The sequence below is a fragment of the Centroberyx gerrardi genome, chromosome 3, assembly GCF_048128805.1.
Source record: "Centroberyx gerrardi isolate f3 chromosome 3, fCenGer3.hap1.cur.20231027, whole genome shotgun sequence".
In the NCBI taxonomy this organism is placed as follows: Eukaryota; Metazoa; Chordata; class Actinopteri; order Beryciformes; family Berycidae; genus Centroberyx; species Centroberyx gerrardi.
In genome coordinates, this window is record NC_135999.1 from 24,092,120 (window position 1) to 24,113,101 (window position 20,982).

At 43.4% G+C, this 20,982-nt stretch overlaps 2 protein-coding genes across 2 annotated transcripts in view; one reads left to right on the forward strand and one right to left on the reverse strand.

Annotated features, from left to right (window-relative positions):
* The window catches only part of kcnq5b (potassium voltage-gated channel, KQT-like subfamily, member 5b), a 107,513-nt gene extending 97,906 nt beyond the window's left edge, over nt 1-9,607 (forward strand). Inside the window, exons 9-13 of the mRNA XM_071921089.2 lie at nt 2,156-2,379; nt 3,814-3,922; nt 5,234-5,365; nt 7,621-7,747; nt 8,297-9,607. Coding sequence (XP_071777190.1) covers nt 2,156-2,379; nt 3,814-3,922; nt 5,234-5,365; nt 7,621-7,747; nt 8,297-9,571 — 1,867 coding nt within the window. The 3' untranslated portion in view covers nt 9,572-9,607. The remainder of the gene's footprint in view (nt 1-2,155; nt 2,380-3,813; nt 3,923-5,233; nt 5,366-7,620; nt 7,748-8,296) is intronic.
* A 2,515-nt stretch (nt 9,608-12,122) lies between these two features.
* On the reverse strand, nt 12,123-19,048 carry LOC139928525 (elongation factor 1-alpha 1). The gene is made up of 8 exons (XM_071921103.2): nt 18,965-19,048; nt 17,339-17,503; nt 15,807-15,986; nt 15,171-15,467; nt 14,627-14,777; nt 13,897-14,153; nt 13,403-13,637; nt 12,123-12,844 (listed from the first exon to the last, which is right to left on the reverse strand). The coding sequence occupies exons 2-8, from the start codon at nt 17,480-17,482 to the stop codon at nt 12,720-12,722; spliced, it is 1,389 nt and encodes a 462-aa protein (XP_071777204.1). The 5' UTR covers nt 17,483-17,503; nt 18,965-19,048; the 3' UTR covers nt 12,123-12,719.
* Nucleotides 19,049-20,982: the final 1,934 nt, after the last annotated feature.

The window sequence follows — 20,982 nt, forward strand, 5'->3', positions numbered from 1 at the left end:
TGTGGCCATGGCCGTGCTGAATTCACATAGTTAAATGAGGGATATCGACATGAAGTGCGTGAGTCACCAAATTACAGGCTTTTTCAAATGGTGCAGAAGATGTTCATTTTCCTCTACTAAGCTCAATTGCCTCCGTTCCGCTGTTTCTAAATGTCAGTGGTTGACAAAGTGAAGCGCCAACAGAATCTCCGCTATATTACTCTTTACTTGTAAAGCCTTCATACACATGACACAAAGGATCATTACATTTACATGTCAGGCATTAAACTGACACTCATTCGGAGCGACTTACAGTGAGTGCACCCATAGAATAAGCTTCACAAGGAATCAATAGTAAGTACTGCAAGGGTCAAGGCGTCAGTGCTGAGCGCTCAGATAATCACAAACATGCCTACGATGTAATATAATAACACATATAATCCAGAATACCAGGTAGAGAAATAAGGGCAAGGTAGAAAAAGATCTTTATTACACCTTAACGCAAGCATGCATATAGTAGGCAAACATTTTCTGTCCCTCTATTTCTGCATCATGTAACACGTCAACGTATGTCTATCTCCCCTTGGTTTTTTAGTAAGGTTCATAGTAATAAACAGAAGCTACTGAGGAGGTGTACCGCTCGGAAACATAGGTACACGGCGTCTATGCTCACCTGTTACATGACGTTTTTTCTTTGGGAATGCTGACTAATTCTTGATGCATGGGTGTCCTTAGGAGGCTGCGCTGCCTCAGAGGAGGTGCAGCCATAGAGTCTGGTCTGGAGGAAATCAGTTGCCTTTATAATGATTTACAAGCTGCCTTCTTTTGGACTTTGCCTGAGCAATGCACTATTTCTGCCTCTTGCGTTTTGGTTTTAACTACCTCTGTTTTCAGAATATTTATGCCAGTTTTCATTATTTCAAAACCAGATCCTGTGAAATAATTAACCGTTATAGGCTTTCTCCTGGCACAGGCCTATATGTGAGAGGAAAATAAATTTGTGGTAGACCCCCATTATTATTTTTTTTCATTCAGCCCCTCTTGCTGTACCTAAACTATCACATTTCACTTCCCATATCCCAGACACATTTTAAACTCCCAAGTACTATCCCTAGTGCTAGAGATAGTACTCTATTACTGTCACTCAAAAACACACATCACATGTGCCTCTATATCCACAACCACTTTACAGTATAACTTCACATGCTCAATCCCACATACCACTTACTGATTGTATTTAAAACCAACCATGCTTGTTGCCTGTGCACTGCTTTTGCATGCAGTCATTATAATCACATAAACATGGAACTGCTCCTTGCTTCTTCTGCATCTCATCACCCTGCTCACTCCTGGTTGACGTGGCTACAGTCTCCACAAGCAAGATTCATCTATTTACATTCATCTATCTACGACTACAAAAGGTTTCATGGTAGGATTCACATAGGACTCTTTTACAGTCCTGTATCATAAGCATGGGTTTAAATGGTGAAGTCTTGTAAGGTATGTAACATGTTGTGTCATCAGCATAAATGAAAGTAATAGTGCAATCATAACCTATAAAACATCAATAAGAAAGTGACTTCAATAACGGTTTTCCAGAAAAGGTTTTTAGATGTGTTGCCTGTCTCCATAGCAACATGCTGACTTATCCTATGGTTCTGGGTCAGGGGTTGGCTAGGATGGAATGACACACCTGACCTAGCCGATAAAAATGCGAAAGTGGACACACATGAATACATACGTTCACACACCCAGACACACACACACACACGCACACATACACAAACACACGATAGGGCCCAACTGAAGCATCATGCCTAACCTGAACTTGCATTTTGTGTAAAGCACCTGCTGCAATGCATGCTGGTCTCTGTTAAGATCTGTCTGTCCTGCAGCCTTTTGCCCTTCTATAACAGGATTAGGTTCTGGATAATGACTGATGCCATATGACAAGACAAATGATCATGCAGTGGATAACCTCCTTAGCAACAGCATTCTGCCGACTGTCTCGGATAACTTAACTGTGATTTATATTGTTGTTACCTCAAAGCTGAGATAATTAACTCAGATATCTATCTCTGTCTGTCGTTCCACCACTTCACGCCGTCATTCCCTCATTCTCCCTCTCGCCCCTCCTCTCCTCTATACCGCTATTCACCTCCATTTCACCACACAGCCAGAAGTTGAGCTTCAAGGAGCGGGTGAGAATGGCGAGCCCCCGCGGGCAGAGCATCAAGAGCAGGCAGTCGTCGTCGGTGAACGACCGGCGGTCTCCCGTGGCTGAGGCCGGCACGGAGGGAACCAGCCCCGCCAAGGTACAGAAGAGCTGGAGCTTCAACGACCGCACCCGCTTCAGACCCTCACTCCGCCTTAAGAGCCAATCCCGCTCCACCACTGATGGTGAGATGACCAATCAGAGTGATTGTGGTGACTGTCACGAGAACGAGAAGTTCCACATTCCTCTACAGTTACACAATGCTTTCCTTAGCTTTTGATTAATTAGTGCAGAGATTTTCAGCACTGGACTGGGCTGGGTTACTAGTATTGAATTAGCTGTAAAACATTTATTGAGGCCACTGGATTGTAATGAAATACATAAATCATATGCCCTAATGCTAAAATATAATACCTACCATACACCCTCTAAATAATCCTCTGAATAATCGTCCTCTAAATAATCGCTATCAATGTCTTGTGACCTTGTTGCTTGGTGGTACTTATCTGTACTCATAATGGTTCAGTGGTGTGAAACACCCATTAGTGCATGAATCAATACCTTTCTTCCCAACACCAAGCATGCGATAACTCAATCCCCCAGAGTTTCACTATGTTGTTGAGGCTTATTGCCTGGCCATCGCCCCATCAACCAACCAGAACTGGCTTTGCCTACCCACTCCAGCAGCCAAGTGGAGGAATGTTAATGGCTGTTTGCACTTCCTTGCTTTGGGTTACTGGTGCCGGCCTGGCAGGCCTGCTTGGGTAATGGCCAGTTGGTGGTTGTGGGCGGATTGATGGATGGATGGTGGGAATGGTATGCTCTAGCAGCCGTATGGGGTGTCAGAGCCAGCCAGCTGGCTGAGGCCTGGTGGTGGTGTGGAATCAATAACCAACTTAGCCAAAACCGACGTGGTTGGCTACCTTCTGTCAGATCCTTCACTGTCGCTGAGGTGTTGGCTGCCTCTGTTTTTGTCTCTGTGGGTGGGAAATCCGACAATTTACATATGGCTTAATTGGAAGTGATTCTTAATATGACATTTATTAATTATATAACTGAGAAATTCGTATTGTTATGTTGTTTATTGGTCAGCATTCGACATGTGTTACACCCTATCTCAACCAATCACTTTCTAAATAATTAAGAGGGGGCTGCTGTTTGACTCAACCCCCTGTAAAAACACAGGCACATGCAGATCCTATGGGTCTATGTAATATTAAATGATGCTAACCCGAGGCCATAGACAATATTTTGTTGGACAGGAAAAATTGCTTAAGTCTGCAGTCCGGCACTTGTAACCCTACGCTTACCTTTTCAGGGTGTCGTAACTCAACACACCCATAAACAGAGCTGCATTGTCACAAAGTTGCATTGTTAGCAATATATCTGAAGGCAGGCCAGAGTCTTGTACTGTACTACTACTCTACTGTTTCTGACAGCAGGTCAAAACACTATTTCTTTCTTTCACTCTGTCAGGTGCTTTTGAATTATCTGTATCCCTCTCTCCTCTCTCTTTTTCCTTCTCTTTCACTGTCAATTCAGTTCAGTCAATCCAATTTAATTCAGTGACATGATTGAAATCTTTGTACTCTCTTTCTGTCTTCCTCTCTCCTAAGCAGCAGACTCTAACATGGCAGGGGAGGATGGTTTCGATGAGAAGGGCTGTCACTGCGAGATCTCAGTGGAGGACCTGCTGCCTTCAGTCAAGTCTGTCATTAGAGCTGTCAGGTGAGGCGAAACAATTTTGACTTCTCATCAACTCAAGTGTCTTCTTTAGCCACATACAACAAAGAGTTTCTCTCTATTGGCAAGGTCGCATGCAAACAAACCCTGATTGCACCCCATGCCTTCTAGTAGCTCTCTTGATTGAATTGACTAGAAGATCTTATTTTTTTAGATGATTTTTTTATGACATTTTTGGTTTATGTGATTGGACACATTGATGAGAGACAGGAAGTATGGGGAAGAGTGGGAGATTGTAAACAACAACATTGCAGGGCCATGCAAACTGACATGGTCACAAGGACTTGGTATGTGTCTTAGGCCTCTTAGCCAAGGAATATATATAGTATATTCAAAAACAAATATGTATTCTTTACTTGCAGCTTTTGAACAGGAGGTAGTGACAATTTTAATTTAACTTACTATGGAACCTGCAGTTGCTACCTAATTGTTGCACCTAATAACTTAATAACCAATAGTACTAAGCAACCACTTCCCTATTTAGTTAATCCTCTTCACAGTTTGGAGCATAAGGTGTCACACATAAGGTGTCACAGTTTCTGCAAAAATTGTTATTTTTCTGGGTAAAATTTTTAGTCCTACAACTAACTAGTTTTATTCCCACAACTAACCCTTATACCAGTACAAAGAATAAGCTAACTCTAACCCTAGGTCATGGAGACACAAAGGCTTCTGTCTTCTCCAACATGCCAACATGCCAATATATGAGATAAGTAAGAGGATAAGTAAGCTCCATTCCCTCAGTGCCCTTCAATGCATCACAACTCTGAGAGCCTCCACTTGCGCCTGAGTGACTGAAACAAGCCCACGGCTAGATTGGCCGTGCAAAAAGATGGCCTTACATAAACATCCAAGAAGAGCCACCCCACCTCCTCTTTATTTCAAGGCTCAATTTCACTGCTGCCTTTTCTTGCCATTGCCTGCCTCTCTTACTCCCTAAAGCCGTATCCCCTTATGTTTGGCCCCAACGCTCCGCAGGTGCATGGATATTGAACAAACTTCAGCCACTGAGAGCTGCTTTCTCAGAGTGATAGATTTACACGCACACAGCTTAAGTAAGCACAAGACAACCACCATCAATACTTAGGTGGTCTTTACAACTTCACAGGATGTTTATGTAAGGACCAATGAAATGATTTTCCAGATGCCTGACTCTCTGCATCTGTGTGAAGAAACAGCAGGCTGGCGTGCGATGATGGTTGAGGGAGCCACTGCAGGTCATTGGTATTGACTGTGTCAGACTACCCCCTAGTGGTTGATTTATGAATTACTTTTACTTCTCTGCTATCTATCCAGGATAATGAAGTTCCATGTAGCCAAAAAGAAGTTTAAGGAGACGTTGCGTCCATATGATGTGAAGGATGTGATTGAGCAATACTCTGCCGGTCACTTGGACATGCTGTGTCGCATCAAGAGCCTGCAGACTAGGTAGGAATGCCGATGTCTACCATTACCTTATATACTTTCAACATGTATTGCATGACACCAACATTAGTTAACAATAGTTTTCCATCCCTGTTATCTTTAATGTCTTACTAGCACTGCTTAATCCCTGATTGTCCACAGTATAACTGATACATGGTTTTTTTTGTATGTGTGTGTGTGTGTGCACGTGTATATGTGTGTGTACATGTACGCGTGCATCTGCACTCATTCCATGTATGCGCATGTGTGTGCAATGTGCGTATGTATGTTACCTGTGTGTCTGTGTACGCGATTGTGTGTGTGTGTGTGTGTGTGTGTGTGTGTGTGTGCACATGTGCACTTCTTCATGTGCGTGCACGTGTGTTCCCTTTGTTTCCCTCACAGGCTGGACATGATAGTAGGCCCACAGCCCCTGAGCAGCCGAGCCAAGACCTTTTCCTCCCCCTCCCTGCCTGTCTATTACAGCCAGGGCAGAAAGAACTCCAGTCAGGGGTCAGAATGCCCCCTTCACATGGAGGATGGGCTCACTTCATTTATAATTCAGTCAATTCAGGACGTGTTTTTTCTTCAAAAACATGAAAACCGAAAAGCTTTTTGATATAAAAAGGTTCCTAAACCCATTCTGTTAACTATTGAGAATGCGTGGTCTATCATTAGTAAGTGAAAGTTTAGTTTGAGTTGATATTTTGAATTGATTGAGCTGAAAGTGAAATGACCCCAACCTTTCTTCACACATCGCTGTCATACACTCTGTTCTCCCTACTGTCTTCGGTCCTAATCAGGGTGGGAAATCTATTTTGGCATTGGTTTTGGCTGAAACATGAAATTGGATGGTGAATTATTTCTGTAGCCTGGAAACAAATAGTTTCGCACCCTGGTGCTAACACACATCACACAGAAAAACCTCTTTAAGCTCTAAAGCTATTCTTTCCTCCCTCTCTCTCTCTCTCTCTCTCCCTCCCTCTTTCTTTCTCTCTCTCTCTCTCTCTCTCTCTCTCCCTCCCTCTTTCTTTCTCTCTCTCTCTCACTCTCTCTCTCTCTCTCTCACACACACATACACACACACACACACAAAATTCTCCCCCACAACTGTGCATGCCTACCTGTGATATCATTGTAATACTGACCCCTACTGTTGTAACCTGAGAGTTATACAAACTGCTGCATGGTCTACATCGTCTCAAACAGGGGTGTTGATCAGACTTGGGTCAAATAGTATTTACAAATACAGTAATTGTTTACATTTTAACCTGTATTGAGTACTAGTCGGGTGGAAATTATCACATCAGATAGTGTCAGCTAAGATATTGAACACAAAAAAGTGTACTAAATTGATTTTGAAATACTTTTCTGTGAATTTCTATGTCTGGCGCTGTCATCTTAAGTGGTAAACCCCACACATCTGGTACTCCAAGCAGGTTAAGAACAATTATTTGTAAAATACTATATGATGCAGGTATTGTCTGGCGGGGGTGTTGATAAAGCTTTAATTAATTCTCCATGAAAAAATGTTTGTGGCATCATTCTTGCATGGCATCTCCTTGGTTTATTCATGACCTTTGTTTAATTTTAACCCCGTTCATTTACAAGCGAACAGGCCTTACTAACCAGATTCTACTGAACCTCACTGGATTTGGTAGGAGTAGCATCTATATGCCCTCATGTGGTTTAATATAAATAAACAAACAGATACATACATACATGCAAACATAGGCTACATACAGTATATACATAAAAAGAAGAATCATCCTCATTATCATCTGCATCAGCATTTAATTCAAATAATTGCATTGTACTTTATTAAAAATTTAACAAAGTGCTGTAAAACAAAAGGAATAAAACATCACATTGATAATCATATCAGAAAAATGCAAACCTCTTCTCTTGTGCAACAGTTTGATTCCGGAGATAGTGATTTAGTAACACACTCTATCCGTATACGATTAGTTGTAATTCAATGTTGAAGATAGTGTATCGAAGATAGTGCCGGATGGTTATTCATCCAACGTATCTTTCAAATCCAGTGAGGATGTAATAACGTTTCATTTCTACAGTCCATGGCTTGTGTTGATTCTATTTGTCAGAATGAAAATGTGCATAACGTGTTGCTGTATTACAGTCTCTACCTTCCTTCCTTTCTGTGGGCTGCCTATTGGATTTCTACTGGTCTGTCAGTTTCTCCTGTCCCGTCACTAATGTTTGACTGTGTGTGTGTGTGTGTGTGTGTGTGTGTGTGTGTGTGTGTGTGTGTGTTCCAGAGTGGATCAGATCCTTGGAAAGGGCCAGATTCCGCTGGATAAGAAAATTCGAGAGAAGCTGCTGTCTGATGGGGATATACTGGAGGACATGAGCATGCTGGGTCGCGTCTGTAAGGTGGAGCGACAGGTCAGTTTTGTTTTTCTTTAAAGGTGCATAAAGTAATCTATAACTTCTATCGACCTCTGTTGGTGATCAGTAGACACTGCAACTATCATCAACATTACCAACCACTGACTTACCTGATCTGAGCGGTTTTTGTTTTGTTTTATTACTGTTATTACTATTATTTTTATTTGTATTTACTTATTTATTCATTTATTTATTTGTTTGGTTCATTTGATTATTGTTGATGAGCTTGTCTTATCATTATCATTATTGTTTTTGTGGAAAAAATGAGAAAACCCAATAAAAATATTGCTAAAAAAAAACACTAACAACCACTATAATCAGGTCTCTGGAGTTCTGGTCATATGGCAGGAAAAAGATTACTTATTGCCCCTTTTAATTCCCTTGTGAATTAATACATATTACACAGTCACACACACCCCATACCCACCTATTTTGAAAACCATCATACTTGAAATTGAAAATTTTCTTTCCTTTGTTCCTTCTTCCTTTCATCTTCCCTTATCCCTACATTCCTCGCCTCCTTCCTCCTCCTTTCTCCCCTCATAGGTCCAGTCCATCGAGTCAAAGCTAGACTCCCTGCTGGACATCTATCGACAGGTCTTGCGTAAAGGCTCGTCTTCGGCCCTCACCCTCTCCTCTCTGCCTCTGTTCGAGCTAGAGCAGACCTCCGACTACCAGTCCTCCGTCTTCAGCAAGGACCTGTCCTGCTCCACCCAGGTCAGCAGCGGCGGGGTGGCGCCCCCTGGGGGCTGCGTCACACGCTCCTCCACCAACACTCACCTCTCCCGGGGAGGGCTACATCTCATCCTGGCACCGCCCAATGAGCTCAGCCTCAATCTCAATGCCTCCGCTTCCACGCCTCCCTCCGGTCTCGGGTCCTCCTCTTTCAGCCCGTCGCCGCTGCCTCATCACCATCATCATCACCACCATCATCATCCTCATCATCACCACCATCATCATACCCAGGCTCAGCCCTCCACACCTGAAAGTGGCAGTGATGAGGTAGTGGGGAGCTCTCCACCCGTCCTCACCCCGAATAGTATCCCCAGTGGTGGGGGTGGAGGAGTGGGAGACGGAGGGTTTCCTATCCTGGCGAGGCTTCCGCCACCTCCCCCTCCCAGCCGAACTCTCAGCCCCAGCAGCGCTACCTCCAGGTCGCAGATAGAGGTGGGGGACTTCTGTGGAGGTCTAGGCGGCCAGAGGGAGGACAGTAACGTCGGAGAAGACCTCGGCCTGGGGCTGGGCAGGCTGGGGCAGCAACTGCAAGGCAGCACCAACAGCAACGGCAGGTTGAATGCTAAGGAGGAGGGCTCCTGGAGGAGACATATGAGCCTGGAGATGGAGCCCCTGGTGCCGCTGGCCCTGGGCTGCTGCTCAGGCCCCAGCCAGGTGGACCGAGGCCTGGGCAAGTCCATGTCAGTGCAGGACCTGATGCAGGCGGCCCCGGGGACGGCCCTGGACGCCCACCACAGCCTCAGCATCTCGTCTCCCAGCCCCAGTACTAGCAGTGACTCCCCCATTGGCTTCCACAGCGGCGGCCAGGACCCAGGGGGAGGAGGCGTTGTGGGAAGGAGTGGAGGAGGCGGATGGGGGGAGGAGGACCTCTTTATCAGCGACAGGGACATCGAGGCGCAGGGCTTTGACTTCCTGTCCCAGGGGGGCGCTGACGCCCCGTCCTACTCCTCAGAACTCCTGAGGACTGGGGCCAGGGCGGGCGCAGGGTCCCGGGGCTCCAACCGCAGCCTGGCCAGCGGTCACACATCCACGCCCTCCACTGGCAGCAACGAGTCGCTGAACATGCCACACGTGCGGCTAAAATAGACCCAGCTCCATGGACGGGCGGCACGCCAAGCTCACCTCACAGAGACGGTTTTTATCCTTTTTGGAGGGGAGAGGGAGGGTGGGAATATAATAAGGGGTCCTTTTTTTGTTTATTTTCATGTTGATTCATTTGATAAAAATCATAGTATTTTCATACAGGTTGATCATACATGACATATCATTGCATGAGTTATTCTTTTTTTAAAGTATGATTGACAAATCTAAGACAAAAGATGAAGGTTTATAAAATGGGAGAGGAGATGTAAAAACTAAAGACTTTGCTATGAAACAAATCCAACAAAACTTGGTCCTGAGAGACAGTCGTTGATATGTGACCCTGAGACACAGCATGAGCACTGCATGTTTTCAGTCAAAAGTACTGGGATTAGCAAGTTACACAGAAGTCTACTCTCAGCAGCACAAGAAGTCATGGACACCAAAGCCTTATGGCAAATCCCTCTAGGGAATTCTCCCTTCATTTTGACAAGTACAACTATCACAAGTAATGGAAAAAATGGGACTTCATACTTAAATTCATACTGTAGTAGAGCTGATAAAGCCAGGCTAAATGTTCACAAACAAGATCCGTTTCCCATATCTCCAATCATGTGAGAGGCTGCCATCTTGAAAATGAATGTTACCTCATCATAGTAAAGCTTTCCACTCTGTGTTCTTTGTTACTATTTTTATTTCCAAAACATTGTGTCCATTTTAGAAAAAAAAACCCATCATCTTTTGATCCCTAAATCCCTAAATTATAAAAGTGTTATCAGACAACCAAGGACTTAGGTTGCCCACTATCCTTTCAAAAGTATCATAATTTATTTTCATTTTGTTTCTCAAATGGTGGATATTTCATTTTGGAATGAAACTCTTGATTGACAACCATAACCCTTAACCCTAAATCAGCACAATACAGCAAGAAACCCAAATAGAAAAGACAAATATCAAAGTTGCTGTAAGTGCCAAGCCTTTGGTTTGATGTAACTTCTGCCAACAGTCAGCTACAGTATGAGGTTCACCATGTGCAGAGCACATACAGTCCTCTCTTGCACACACGTATGCACGCACATTTATACGCACATGCACAGACATGCATGCACATTTACACACACACACACACACAGCCAGCTGCATCGTTATGTATCCATTGTGCAGTAGAAGATAGCTCCTATAGTGTAAGGTACAGTCCAGTAGAGAGAAAGAGGAGCAGTAGTTGCTTATTTTCAGGTCAATTATGCATCAGTCGGTTGGTTTTCCAGCTGATGACAACCATGGATTGAAACGCATCTTGAATGTCATTTCTTGGTCTAAAAAACTGTTTGTGTCATTGGAATATGTGTTTTGGCAAAGCACTTTGTCTGTTTTGATCTGGAAACAAATACACTGAAAGAAGAAATGTTCATAAGCATAACTTTTTATCGTGTTTGGCTTTTTGCCACCCTGTTTTTACATGAAAGGAAAGTTTCTTGTTTAAATCAAGGTCAACGGTTCACTTTTTTTTCATACATTGTACTGTGGGATTATTTTTGCTTCCCTGAAGTGGACATGCTGTAGAATGTATTGCCTATTTCCTTATTCTTATCAGTGCAAGACCTATTGCTCAGACTGCCAAGCAGTGTGACAAGATGACTAATGATAAACACCAACAACCAACTTAACTCCTCCTGTTGCATGGTACAGAATCAGGTACATCAGGAAGTGGTTGTCTAGCAAGGTGAAGGAAACCTATCATAAGATGCAGGGAAATGACTCTACAGCATCCAAAGCTTCAATGGTGACAAATCACGCCATTCGCTAGCAGTACCTCAGTGAAGGTTGAAGATCCATATCAAAGGCTTTACCAGAATATGTGAAGTAGGATTGGGGTCAGTTCACTTTCAGTACAATCAATTCAGGAGGTGGATTTTCTCTTTCCTTCAGATATTTGCATGAGAAGGTTGTCATATCCAAACCTATTTATAACTGATAATGAATGCCCTATCATCGTTAAGTGAATTACAATTTCTATACACAGTTCGAAATGATTACATTGAAAGTAAAATGACCCCAACTCTGATTTGAAGTATACAAAATGTGCAGTACATATATGGTGCCTTGCTTCTGTGGTTCCTATTCATCTCCATATCCACTGTTCTTTTGTGCATTAGTGTCCTCTGAACGGAAATGGTTTCACCGTCTTGATTTCATTTTCTCTGACTTGGGCATTTCACATTTTTGTATTCAGAGATCATTTTGCTACTGGACATAAAACTGGCCTTCAACATTCTGTCTCATTTCTTCTAATTTATTTAAATTATGTGCACATATTTACACACTAGTAATAATCTCAGTTAGATTCATGAAGCCTGTAATGTCATGAAAATGCAAATGAACTTTTATTCTCATACATCAATAAAGGAAATTCTAGCAAGAGTTTGGCTTCATGCTTTCTCACCATCATTCATTCAAACTGAATGGTTCTTTCCTCACTGGTTCAGGAGCATAGACTTAAATCCCAGATTTTGCATTGATACCAGAAAAAAGGAAGAGACATCAGTTTCAACGTCTTTAATGTTATGAAGATGTGCTCACAAAGTACATTGATTAAGGTGCAGGAACTATACAGTAACTATAACGTTTAATAGAGCTACTGCAAGAGAGCTTAAGTCAAGCAAAGTGCTAAGTTTGATGATTTCATGTTTCAGATTAAGACTTTCTGAAGCTTGTTTCTCTAAGGTGCAAACAGGGAACATGCAAGTAGCCAATCTACCTCAGGCTAGTAAGCATTTCTCTTTTAAAGCTAGAACACAGAGCACAACACGGCACTGAACTGGCAAAAAGAACGTCTTTGCCTTATTACCGGTGCTAAGCAGCTAAGTTTGTTGGCTAGATAAAGCGGCTTAATTCTAACTACAACGGCACACAAGGAGGGAACTGTAATGCAAACTTGTAGTGTTGTTCTGCCACAACCCAAATGACAATAAAACCTACATTAAACTACAACTTTAATTGCTAACAGATTATGTAACTATTGTTTTTTCCTTCGCCTGCTTTTGCGATGCATTGTGATAATAGACCAGACACTGACTATGGTGTGCAGAAGGAGTGGGGTGCTTGTATGTCTTCGGCCATGCTGAGCGTTTGGGGCAGCAGCCCAGCACAACGTTCATTTGGCCTTCTGCGCCTTCTGGGCAGACTTGGTGATCTTGCCGCTGGTGGGAGCTTTCTTTTCCACGCCCTTAATCACCCCCACCGCCACCGTCTGACGCATGTCACGCACTGCAAAACGCCCTGAGGGGAGCATCATGGGAGGAGACAATCATACACATCACACTGAATTACATGCATGGCCATTTGATAAGAAACTCCTGTGTTCATGTAGTCATAAAATGCCTTCAATGCCTGATTGTGGTGAAATGAGGTGTTGTTCCTCATCTGACCATTAGAGGCTAGCAACAGTCATCTAACCAAAGGATGAGGTAGAGGGTTTTTACTTTCTGGTCACATTACTGTATCTTAAAAACTAAGTGATCACTAAAAAAATCATTTGTCATATCTGATTAAAGTAGGGGCTGAGGATAACAACATTAACACGAGTATTAATGTTTGGTTTTAACCAGAGGTGGAAAGTAACTAAGTGCATTTACTCAAGTACTGTACTTAAGTACAAATACTTGAGTATTTTTTTATTATGGTATTGCTACTTTTACTTAAGTAAAGGATTTGAGTACTTTTTCCACCAGTGGTTTTAACTTATAATCACCTTATTAAGTGAAAATAATTAACTAATTTTTATGGCATTGCAGCTTGAACCAAAAGTAAAAATGGTGGCAGAGGGCAGTAACTTACCCAGTGGTGGGTACTCAGAGAAGCTCTCCACACACATGGGCTTGCCGGGGACCATATCCACGATGGCAGCATCCCCAGACTTGAGGAACTTGGGGTTGTCCTCTAGCTTCTTACCGGAGCGACGGTCGATCTTTTCCTTGAGCTCGGCGAACTTGCATGCAATGTGGGCGGTGTGGCAGTCCAGCACAGGAGCGTAGCCAGCACTGATCTGCCCAGGGTGGTTCAGGATGATCACCTGGGGAACAGCACAGACAAACACACATGTAAAGGCACACGCAGAGGCGCAGGCCCACACACACACACACACAAACATGCATGGACACAAACAGTTATCGCAACAAAAACATTTGACACACTGGTTATCTCTTAACCATGGTCTCCTGGTAATTCCAGATAATCTAATGCCTATGATCCACGATTTTGAATTATTTTAACTCAAATTAAACAAGCATAATGAGTAATTCTTTACTGCAGTGTCACTCCTCTATGCCGACCTGAGAGGTGAAGCCGGCTGCCTCCTGCGGCGGGTCGTTCTTGCTGTCTCCAGCCACGTTGCCACGGCGAATGTCCTTGACGGACACGTTCTTGACGTTGAAGCCCACATTGTCCCCAGGCAGCGCCTCGGTCAGCGCCTCGTGGTGCATCTCCACAGACTTGACCTCAGTGGTCACGTTGACGGGGGCAAAGGTCACCACCACGCCGGGCCTCAGGATCCCCGTCTCCACACGGCCCACCGGAACTGTGCCAATACCTGGCAGAGGAGAGGGTTAGCAGTAGGATATCAAATTTAAAAAGGTTTGTACTGCAAAAACAGCAAAATTGACACTTGCCTGTAATACTTAGAACAATATAAGGATGTGTTAAAATTTGTGTTAAAAATGAAACTGATATCAATCGTCAGTCTGAAGTCTCAACAACTAGGCTAGATGCACAAGTGGTTCTTGAAGACTGTGTGCTCAGAAACAATGGCTGACAATCGTTTTTAGGACATCATGAGCCAGTGGGAATTCTTTTAGGACCTCACTCAGTTTTGTTCTCGCTTTGTCACAGGGTGTTCTCATTCCCCAAAATACCTGCAACATATAATCTACCAATGATACTTTTGAACAATTTGTTAATTGGAGCACGAGCATCTCCCTAAACTTCCAAGAGCCCCTCCACGTTTCCTATGAACTGAACTGATACATAAAGTACCCCCACCACCACCACCACCGCCGCCCTCACCTCCAATCTTGTAGACGTCCTGCAGCGGCAGGCGGAGGGGCTTGTCAGTGGGGCGGGTGGGGGGCTGGATGGCGTCCAGAGCCTCCAGCAGGGTGATGCCTGAGGAGTTGCCGTCCTTACGGTTGATCTTCCAGCCCTTGAACCAGCTCATCTACGGGGACACAGAAGCTCAGAAGTTTATCGTGACGGGAGATGAAGCAGACTTAGACTTAGAAAGTCTTCAAAGTCTAAAAATACATTAAGAGAAAGAAGGTTCCCACATACCCATATCACCTCTACAGCTGTTATTTTGGTTGATACAGAGATAAAATGTGTGTGTGTGTGTGTGTGTGTTTTACAACTAATTAGAGTTAAATAGATAAAACTCACTCACAATATATTAAGTCTCAACACAGGTTTTATGTGAGGTCCTGTTGTCCTCATATCATATACTGTATGTCGGTATGTATTGCTAACTCCAAGTTTTCAACATGTCTCTGTCCCAATATACATCCCAATAAGACAAAATTATATTTTTATACTTAGGGTCTCATTCTAGACTAACGTTAGGGCTGGATTCCAGCATGTTGTCCCCATTCCAGCCGGAGATGGGCACGAAGGCCACCGTGTCGGGGTTGTAGCCGATCTTCTTGATGTAAGTGCTGACTTCCTTCACAATCTCCTCGTAGCGCTTCTGGCTGTAGTTGGGCTCGGTAGAATCCATCTTGTTGACGCCCACAATGAGCTGCTTCACTCCCAGGGTGTAGGCCAGCAGGGCGTGCTCACGAGTCTGGCCGTTCTTCGAGATGCCAGCTTCGAACTCACCCACGCCTGCAGCCACGATCAGCACGGCACAGTCGGCCTGAGAAGGAGGCGGGAGGTGAGGAGATATGAAAAAGCCCTTAAAGCAACTTGAATGTTAATCCTAGAGGTAGCCTCACGTCTATTTGAAATCATGTAGTGTGCTAAGAATAGTAGTTTCAGTGTAGCGAACATAATCTTGGCCAAGACCTTGGCAAATGAAACAAAGCAGTCATGCAGTGTCTTCTTCACTATCACATTTTTCTACCACTTCAAACCCCTTTTTCCAAACTATCTCCTTCGCTTCCTTTCACTGTTTTCCTCCTCCACTGTTCTTTCTCTCTCCATCTTGCTCTCTCATTTTCTACTCCTCTCCCCCTTCTTCTCGCTCTCCCTCTACCTGGGACGTCCCAGTAATCATGTTCTTGATGAAGTCCCTGTGTCCCGGGGCATCGATGATGGTCACGTAGTACTTGCTGGTCTCAAACTTCCACAGGGAGATGTCAATGGTGATGCCACGCTCACGCTCTGCCTTCAGCTTGTCCAGAACCCAGGCATATTTGAAGGAGCCCTTTCCCATCTAGGGGGATGTGGAGAGGGAAATAACACGCAGACATATCACATTTCTATTTACATAAAATACCTTGCCCTTTGATAGATGCTTTTGTCCACAGCTTCTGACAGCACCATAACGGCATACATTTTTAGCATGGATGGTCCCAGATGCAATCATTCTCCTAAACCAATTCAATTATTGTTTATGACTTAATCCTTCCTACTCAAGCAAATCATGGAGGATATAATATGAAAACGCTAGTCATAAATGTGAGTAATCATGATAACTTTCACTATGATAATCATCTTGCTCTTGGACTTGCTCTAAAAAAAGCTTTGACTACTTACTATGGGTAATATCTGAGCAATCTGAGCAATAATTAGGAGTTAGAATATTTTGTGTCCTGTCCTGCGCAATTCAAATCTTGTCCTGTGTACTGAAGGCTTTGCACTGTTAGGTGGCTGTCATTTTATGTGGGTTTCATCCAGTGTAATGTGTGCCCTGCACCATTAGGTCACTATTGTCTAGTCATGTTGCGTCTTTGAATGCATTTACCACAAGAAAACTTTTATGGGATTTGCACCATTAGTTACAAGTTTGAGGGGAAAAATGCAGCTTTGTGATAATTGTTGTAAATGTAGCCTAGACTACAGGCTGCTAATTTTTCAAAATCACACGCAGTCTGATAAGATGCTCCATCTTAACTTATCAAAGCAAAAATGTTTCTTTGAGACAACATAATGTGAGGTAACACTCAAACTCAGGATTTCACATGACTATTCAGGTGATATAATGCAATTGATCTCATTATAAATCCCAGTCTGTGAACGTTTGAGACGGCCAGTATTGAATGAATCGATTATTTGTTGGATCGATTATGAATAATCAAATCCTGCTAAGTCACATGATAAATGCTGATCAGGAGGCACTGAAATTTGGAAAAATTTGCTGCAGGCTATCTGGGCTGCAGACTAGGCTAAATTTACAACCTTGGAAAATTATCATAAAAGTGCAGCCTTTTTCCAAACTTAAGTAATAATGCCAATCCAATAAAACATTTGCTTGTGCTATAAAGATGTCTCATGACAACACAATAGCCATCTAATGGTACAGAGTGCACATTACACAGGACGAGACGCACAAATGGACAGGACAGGGCGGACAGAGTAGCCAGCTAATGGTACAAGACCCTGGTTAGACAAGACAAGACACCCAACTGCACAGGACAGGACACTGCAGGGGACAGCAAACACAAGGACAATGACGAGACGCCTGCCAGCATCCTTTGAAAACAATCCGCAGTACACTTAACGCAGTGGGAAAATCCTAATAGAGACCATCATTTCCACCAAAGTACTCAGCTGCCTGCGTCATACCTCGGCAGCTTCCTTCTCAAACTTCTCGATCGTCCTCTTGTCGATGCCGCCACACTTGTAGATGAGGTGGCCGGTGGTGGTGGACTTGCCTGAGTCGACATGGCCGATCACCACAATGTTTATGTGGAGCTTCTCCTTCCCCATAGCCGCTCGCCCTGGAAGATACTGAGGAATACCAGCAGGGGCAAGAGAGGAATCAACTACAGGAATACAGCTGAAGAGTATCCCTCAACCACACACACACACACACACACACACACACACACCTGCACTCACCTGCTAATTTGGTATGAGGCTGTCTCAGTGCAGCTATAAAACTTGCTGACACAATAATGATCATACTAGGCCAATGTTGGATGTTAAGTTTCATCTGGTGGAATTTCACAGTGTCATGGTGAGCAAAGCAGAAAGGAGTCATCAGTCAATCAATAAGACTATTGATTGACTGATGACTCCTTGATAACTCTCTTCTGCTTTAATCTCAATACATATAAGGTGAAAGTTTCAATCCAAATTGAAATTGGCCTGCTATGATCATTACTAAGTGAGTTTGGATGGGGGGGGGGGGGGGTACTAAGACAGTGTAATATACAGTATCTCACCCCTGTCCCCTTACTGTCTGCTTTGTTTAGATAATTAGTGTGCTAAGCAACGAAGTAAGCTCGCGACGGTTGGCCGACTATTGCATCAGTCTCTCCCACACTGGCGCGCGCCCACACGCACGCGCGCACGCACGCACACACCTCGGTCAACACGATTTTTTATCCCCCGTGATGACTAAACTTTATCTCACTGCATCCTTACCACTACCTGCCTCCATTTTGAGAACATATTTTGGTGTTATGGGAAAAACAGCCATTTCTTTCGCAGACTCTAATACATGCTGTGGTCTTATCACTGGAGATAAAGGAGTGCAGGAGTCGATGGGGGTTTAATTTTTCAAAAGGAGGCAACCACACTGTACACAATAGCCAATACAACACAGGACAGACAGCACCTTGCCATCCCTGTACACCTGCTAAGCATGTATGATGAGGCTCAGATCTGGCTTTGACATGAAAGCACCAAATGGATATTAGTAAACTCAACAGAACCCTGCTTTAGTTTATTTGTAGTGGTCAATAAAAGGTACCAGAATGCACTAACTATATAAGAAAAGAGCATTTATGCGAGGCAATGCCGCAGTGAACAGTCAATAACCATTGTCCTGCAGAGTTTAGATGTATTCATATCTGTGGAATAACCTTGCAGACTTTTTCCACAGCACTTGCGTTATTTTACTGTGGCGGCAGTCTGTTCGAGATAAAAGATTCCCGCATGACAGTCGGTGGGATATTCTTCACTGAAACTGCGCCATACAGGCCTAATAAGCAAACAGCAAACTGTGGTGCCCTCCACACCCCTCTGCGCGCTTTGGCGCCGCTCGCCTAAAATCTGATTTCCATGCCATCAAAGCCACACACCAATTCTTCATTTCGCGTCGCAGTATAACGCACTTATGTAATAATACTACAGACATGCACGACATTGTCAGTCCTCTGAAACACAGCCATGAAATGATGCTGACAACAGTGCGTGTTATTCGATAGTGTGTTGCATGGAGAAATGCTGTGAGATATATCCTACCTTCGCTTCAGCAGTGTGTTGTTGCACAGTGCGACGGTACAGGAGATGCTGCCTGCTGCGCTGTATTTGGAGGATGCAGCCAAAGTACCGCTAAAGTCAACTGGCGTCAAACGCGTCAGTTACTGAACCCCTCTTGGAGAAGTAGCCACCTTTCGCCACTAGATGGAGTGGCGCTGTAACAAACACCAATAAAAACACTGCACAGTTCTTTGAACAAAAATAAATGTAATGCTTTTATTAAGCAAAATGTTCTGTGGTAACAGAGGCAACATTACAACGCATGGCAAATAACATGAGTAATACTGTGGGTACAGGCTCAGAAATGACTTAACACAGAACATAAATCACTGACGGAAATACTGCAACCTCTGTCATTCAATTTCCTTCAGTTGTTTCTGGATACCAAAATGCAAAGTGCTATACACTATAACCTGTAAATTAAGCAAAGAAAACATAGGTTTGTGCTTCTTAGGATTAAGGCACTTCTTGATATAGTAACAAACCAAAAAATGTCATACACACATTATACAGAGTAGCAAAATAATAGCATTCATAAAAACCTTTTGACTTGCTAATTGACCTTTGCTTTGCAAGATGCAATTAGAGCATATTCACATATTTTCTTTAAGAGTTTGCCTTGGAGGTCAAAAATAAGTTTTGATGATAATAATTAACATCATAAGCAAAAAAGAAACAATTAACATCATAAGCAAAAAAGAAACATCCCAAGGCTGCAATGGAGGAGGATGTGTGACCTTGCTCGTCTGTCTGTCTTCCAGTGTTCTTCTGAATTAGACCTACCTTATGTACAAAATCAAATTCTTTTCTTATGCCCTTTAAATCAATTCTCAGCACTTACCAATTATGTATATAACGTATGCACATATTGGGCCTCATTCACGAAACTTTTCTTAAATTGTTCTTAAGAAACATGCCTACGCAAAACCAACGTGGGATTCATGAAGCACGCGCAGTCTCGATTTTTGCGTATTCCAGGTGTATCTGATGATGAATACCAGTTGTTCCTTAATTGGATGCGCGTGCCTGTGGATGCTGATTAGCAGGTAGACGCCCTGGCAACTCCATAAAAGGCCTGCTGTCTGAAGGGTCATACGCAAATGGAAAGCATTACTGGAGTGGTGGAGAATGACAAACAGACCAAGAAGAAAAATTCAAACTCTGAAATAGAAGTGTTGTTGTCGGGAGTGAGAGAAAAAAAATATATATATACTTTTTAAAAGTGTAAGCGGTGGAGAGACAGCAACTGAGAAAGAAAACATGGCAAGAAATGACTGATGCTGTCAATGTTGCAACATCAGAAACACACACCTTGAATTAAATGAAAAAGAAACGGTTTGACTTACAGTTAGAATCTAAAAAGCGAGGGCGATAGTCTAATTCCAAATAGATGCAGTTTATTAGCTTCAGGCGGAGGGCAGGGCGCTGCCAAAATGTTTGGGGAAATAATATGGAGACTGTGCTGTCAGGTGTCCAGTCATCAGCGGAGTTGGACACTGGTTTAATTCAAGCAGCATCTCCATCTGGTGGTAAGCTCAGACTTTAGGCTTTATAATAATATTGTTGGTTTTGACTGTAGCTCTTGACAGGAGCTTTCTTCCTGCGGTGTCCAAGCACATCCAACAGCCTTCCAGCTCAGTATGCTGCGCTCGCTCTGTGGCGGAGCGAGTGCACGTATGGTAATTATATGATCGCTGCTGAGGGGTCTGAAGGTTTATCAGGTGTGTCATTAGCAATGTGGTCAAGGCATAACCTCTATCACCTAGAGACAAACTAGTTAGTCTTGAGACTCAGGTTAATTTAACTTCCATTCAGTCCTATATGTGCCGTGCGTCTCCAGCAGCACCTGCTCAAGACGCACGACACCCTGCTGTTCTGCAGCACCGAGTCGTGGCTCCTCCTGGACAGGGGAAACCACATGTAGGAGGTTTAGGTTGGCGTCACAAATTAACTGAATGTTTATGGTGTGTTATTGTTTGCGATTTAAATAGGGAAATGCA

Excerpts from the sequence above, each read along its gene's own strand:
- LOC139928525 (XM_071921103.2), bottom strand. The coding sequence starts at position 17,482 with ATGGGGAAGGAGAAGCTCCACATAAACATTGTGGTGATCGGCCATGTC. Across the intron at positions 15,987-17,338 it reads TTGAGAAGGAAGCTGCCGAG|ATGGGAAAGGGCTCCTTCAA; the intron begins GTATGACGCAGG and ends ACATCCCCCTAG. Across the intron at positions 15,468-15,806 it reads TGATTACTGGGACGTCCCAG|GCCGACTGTGCCGTGCTGAT; the intron begins GTAGAGGGAGAG and ends CCTCCTTCTCAG.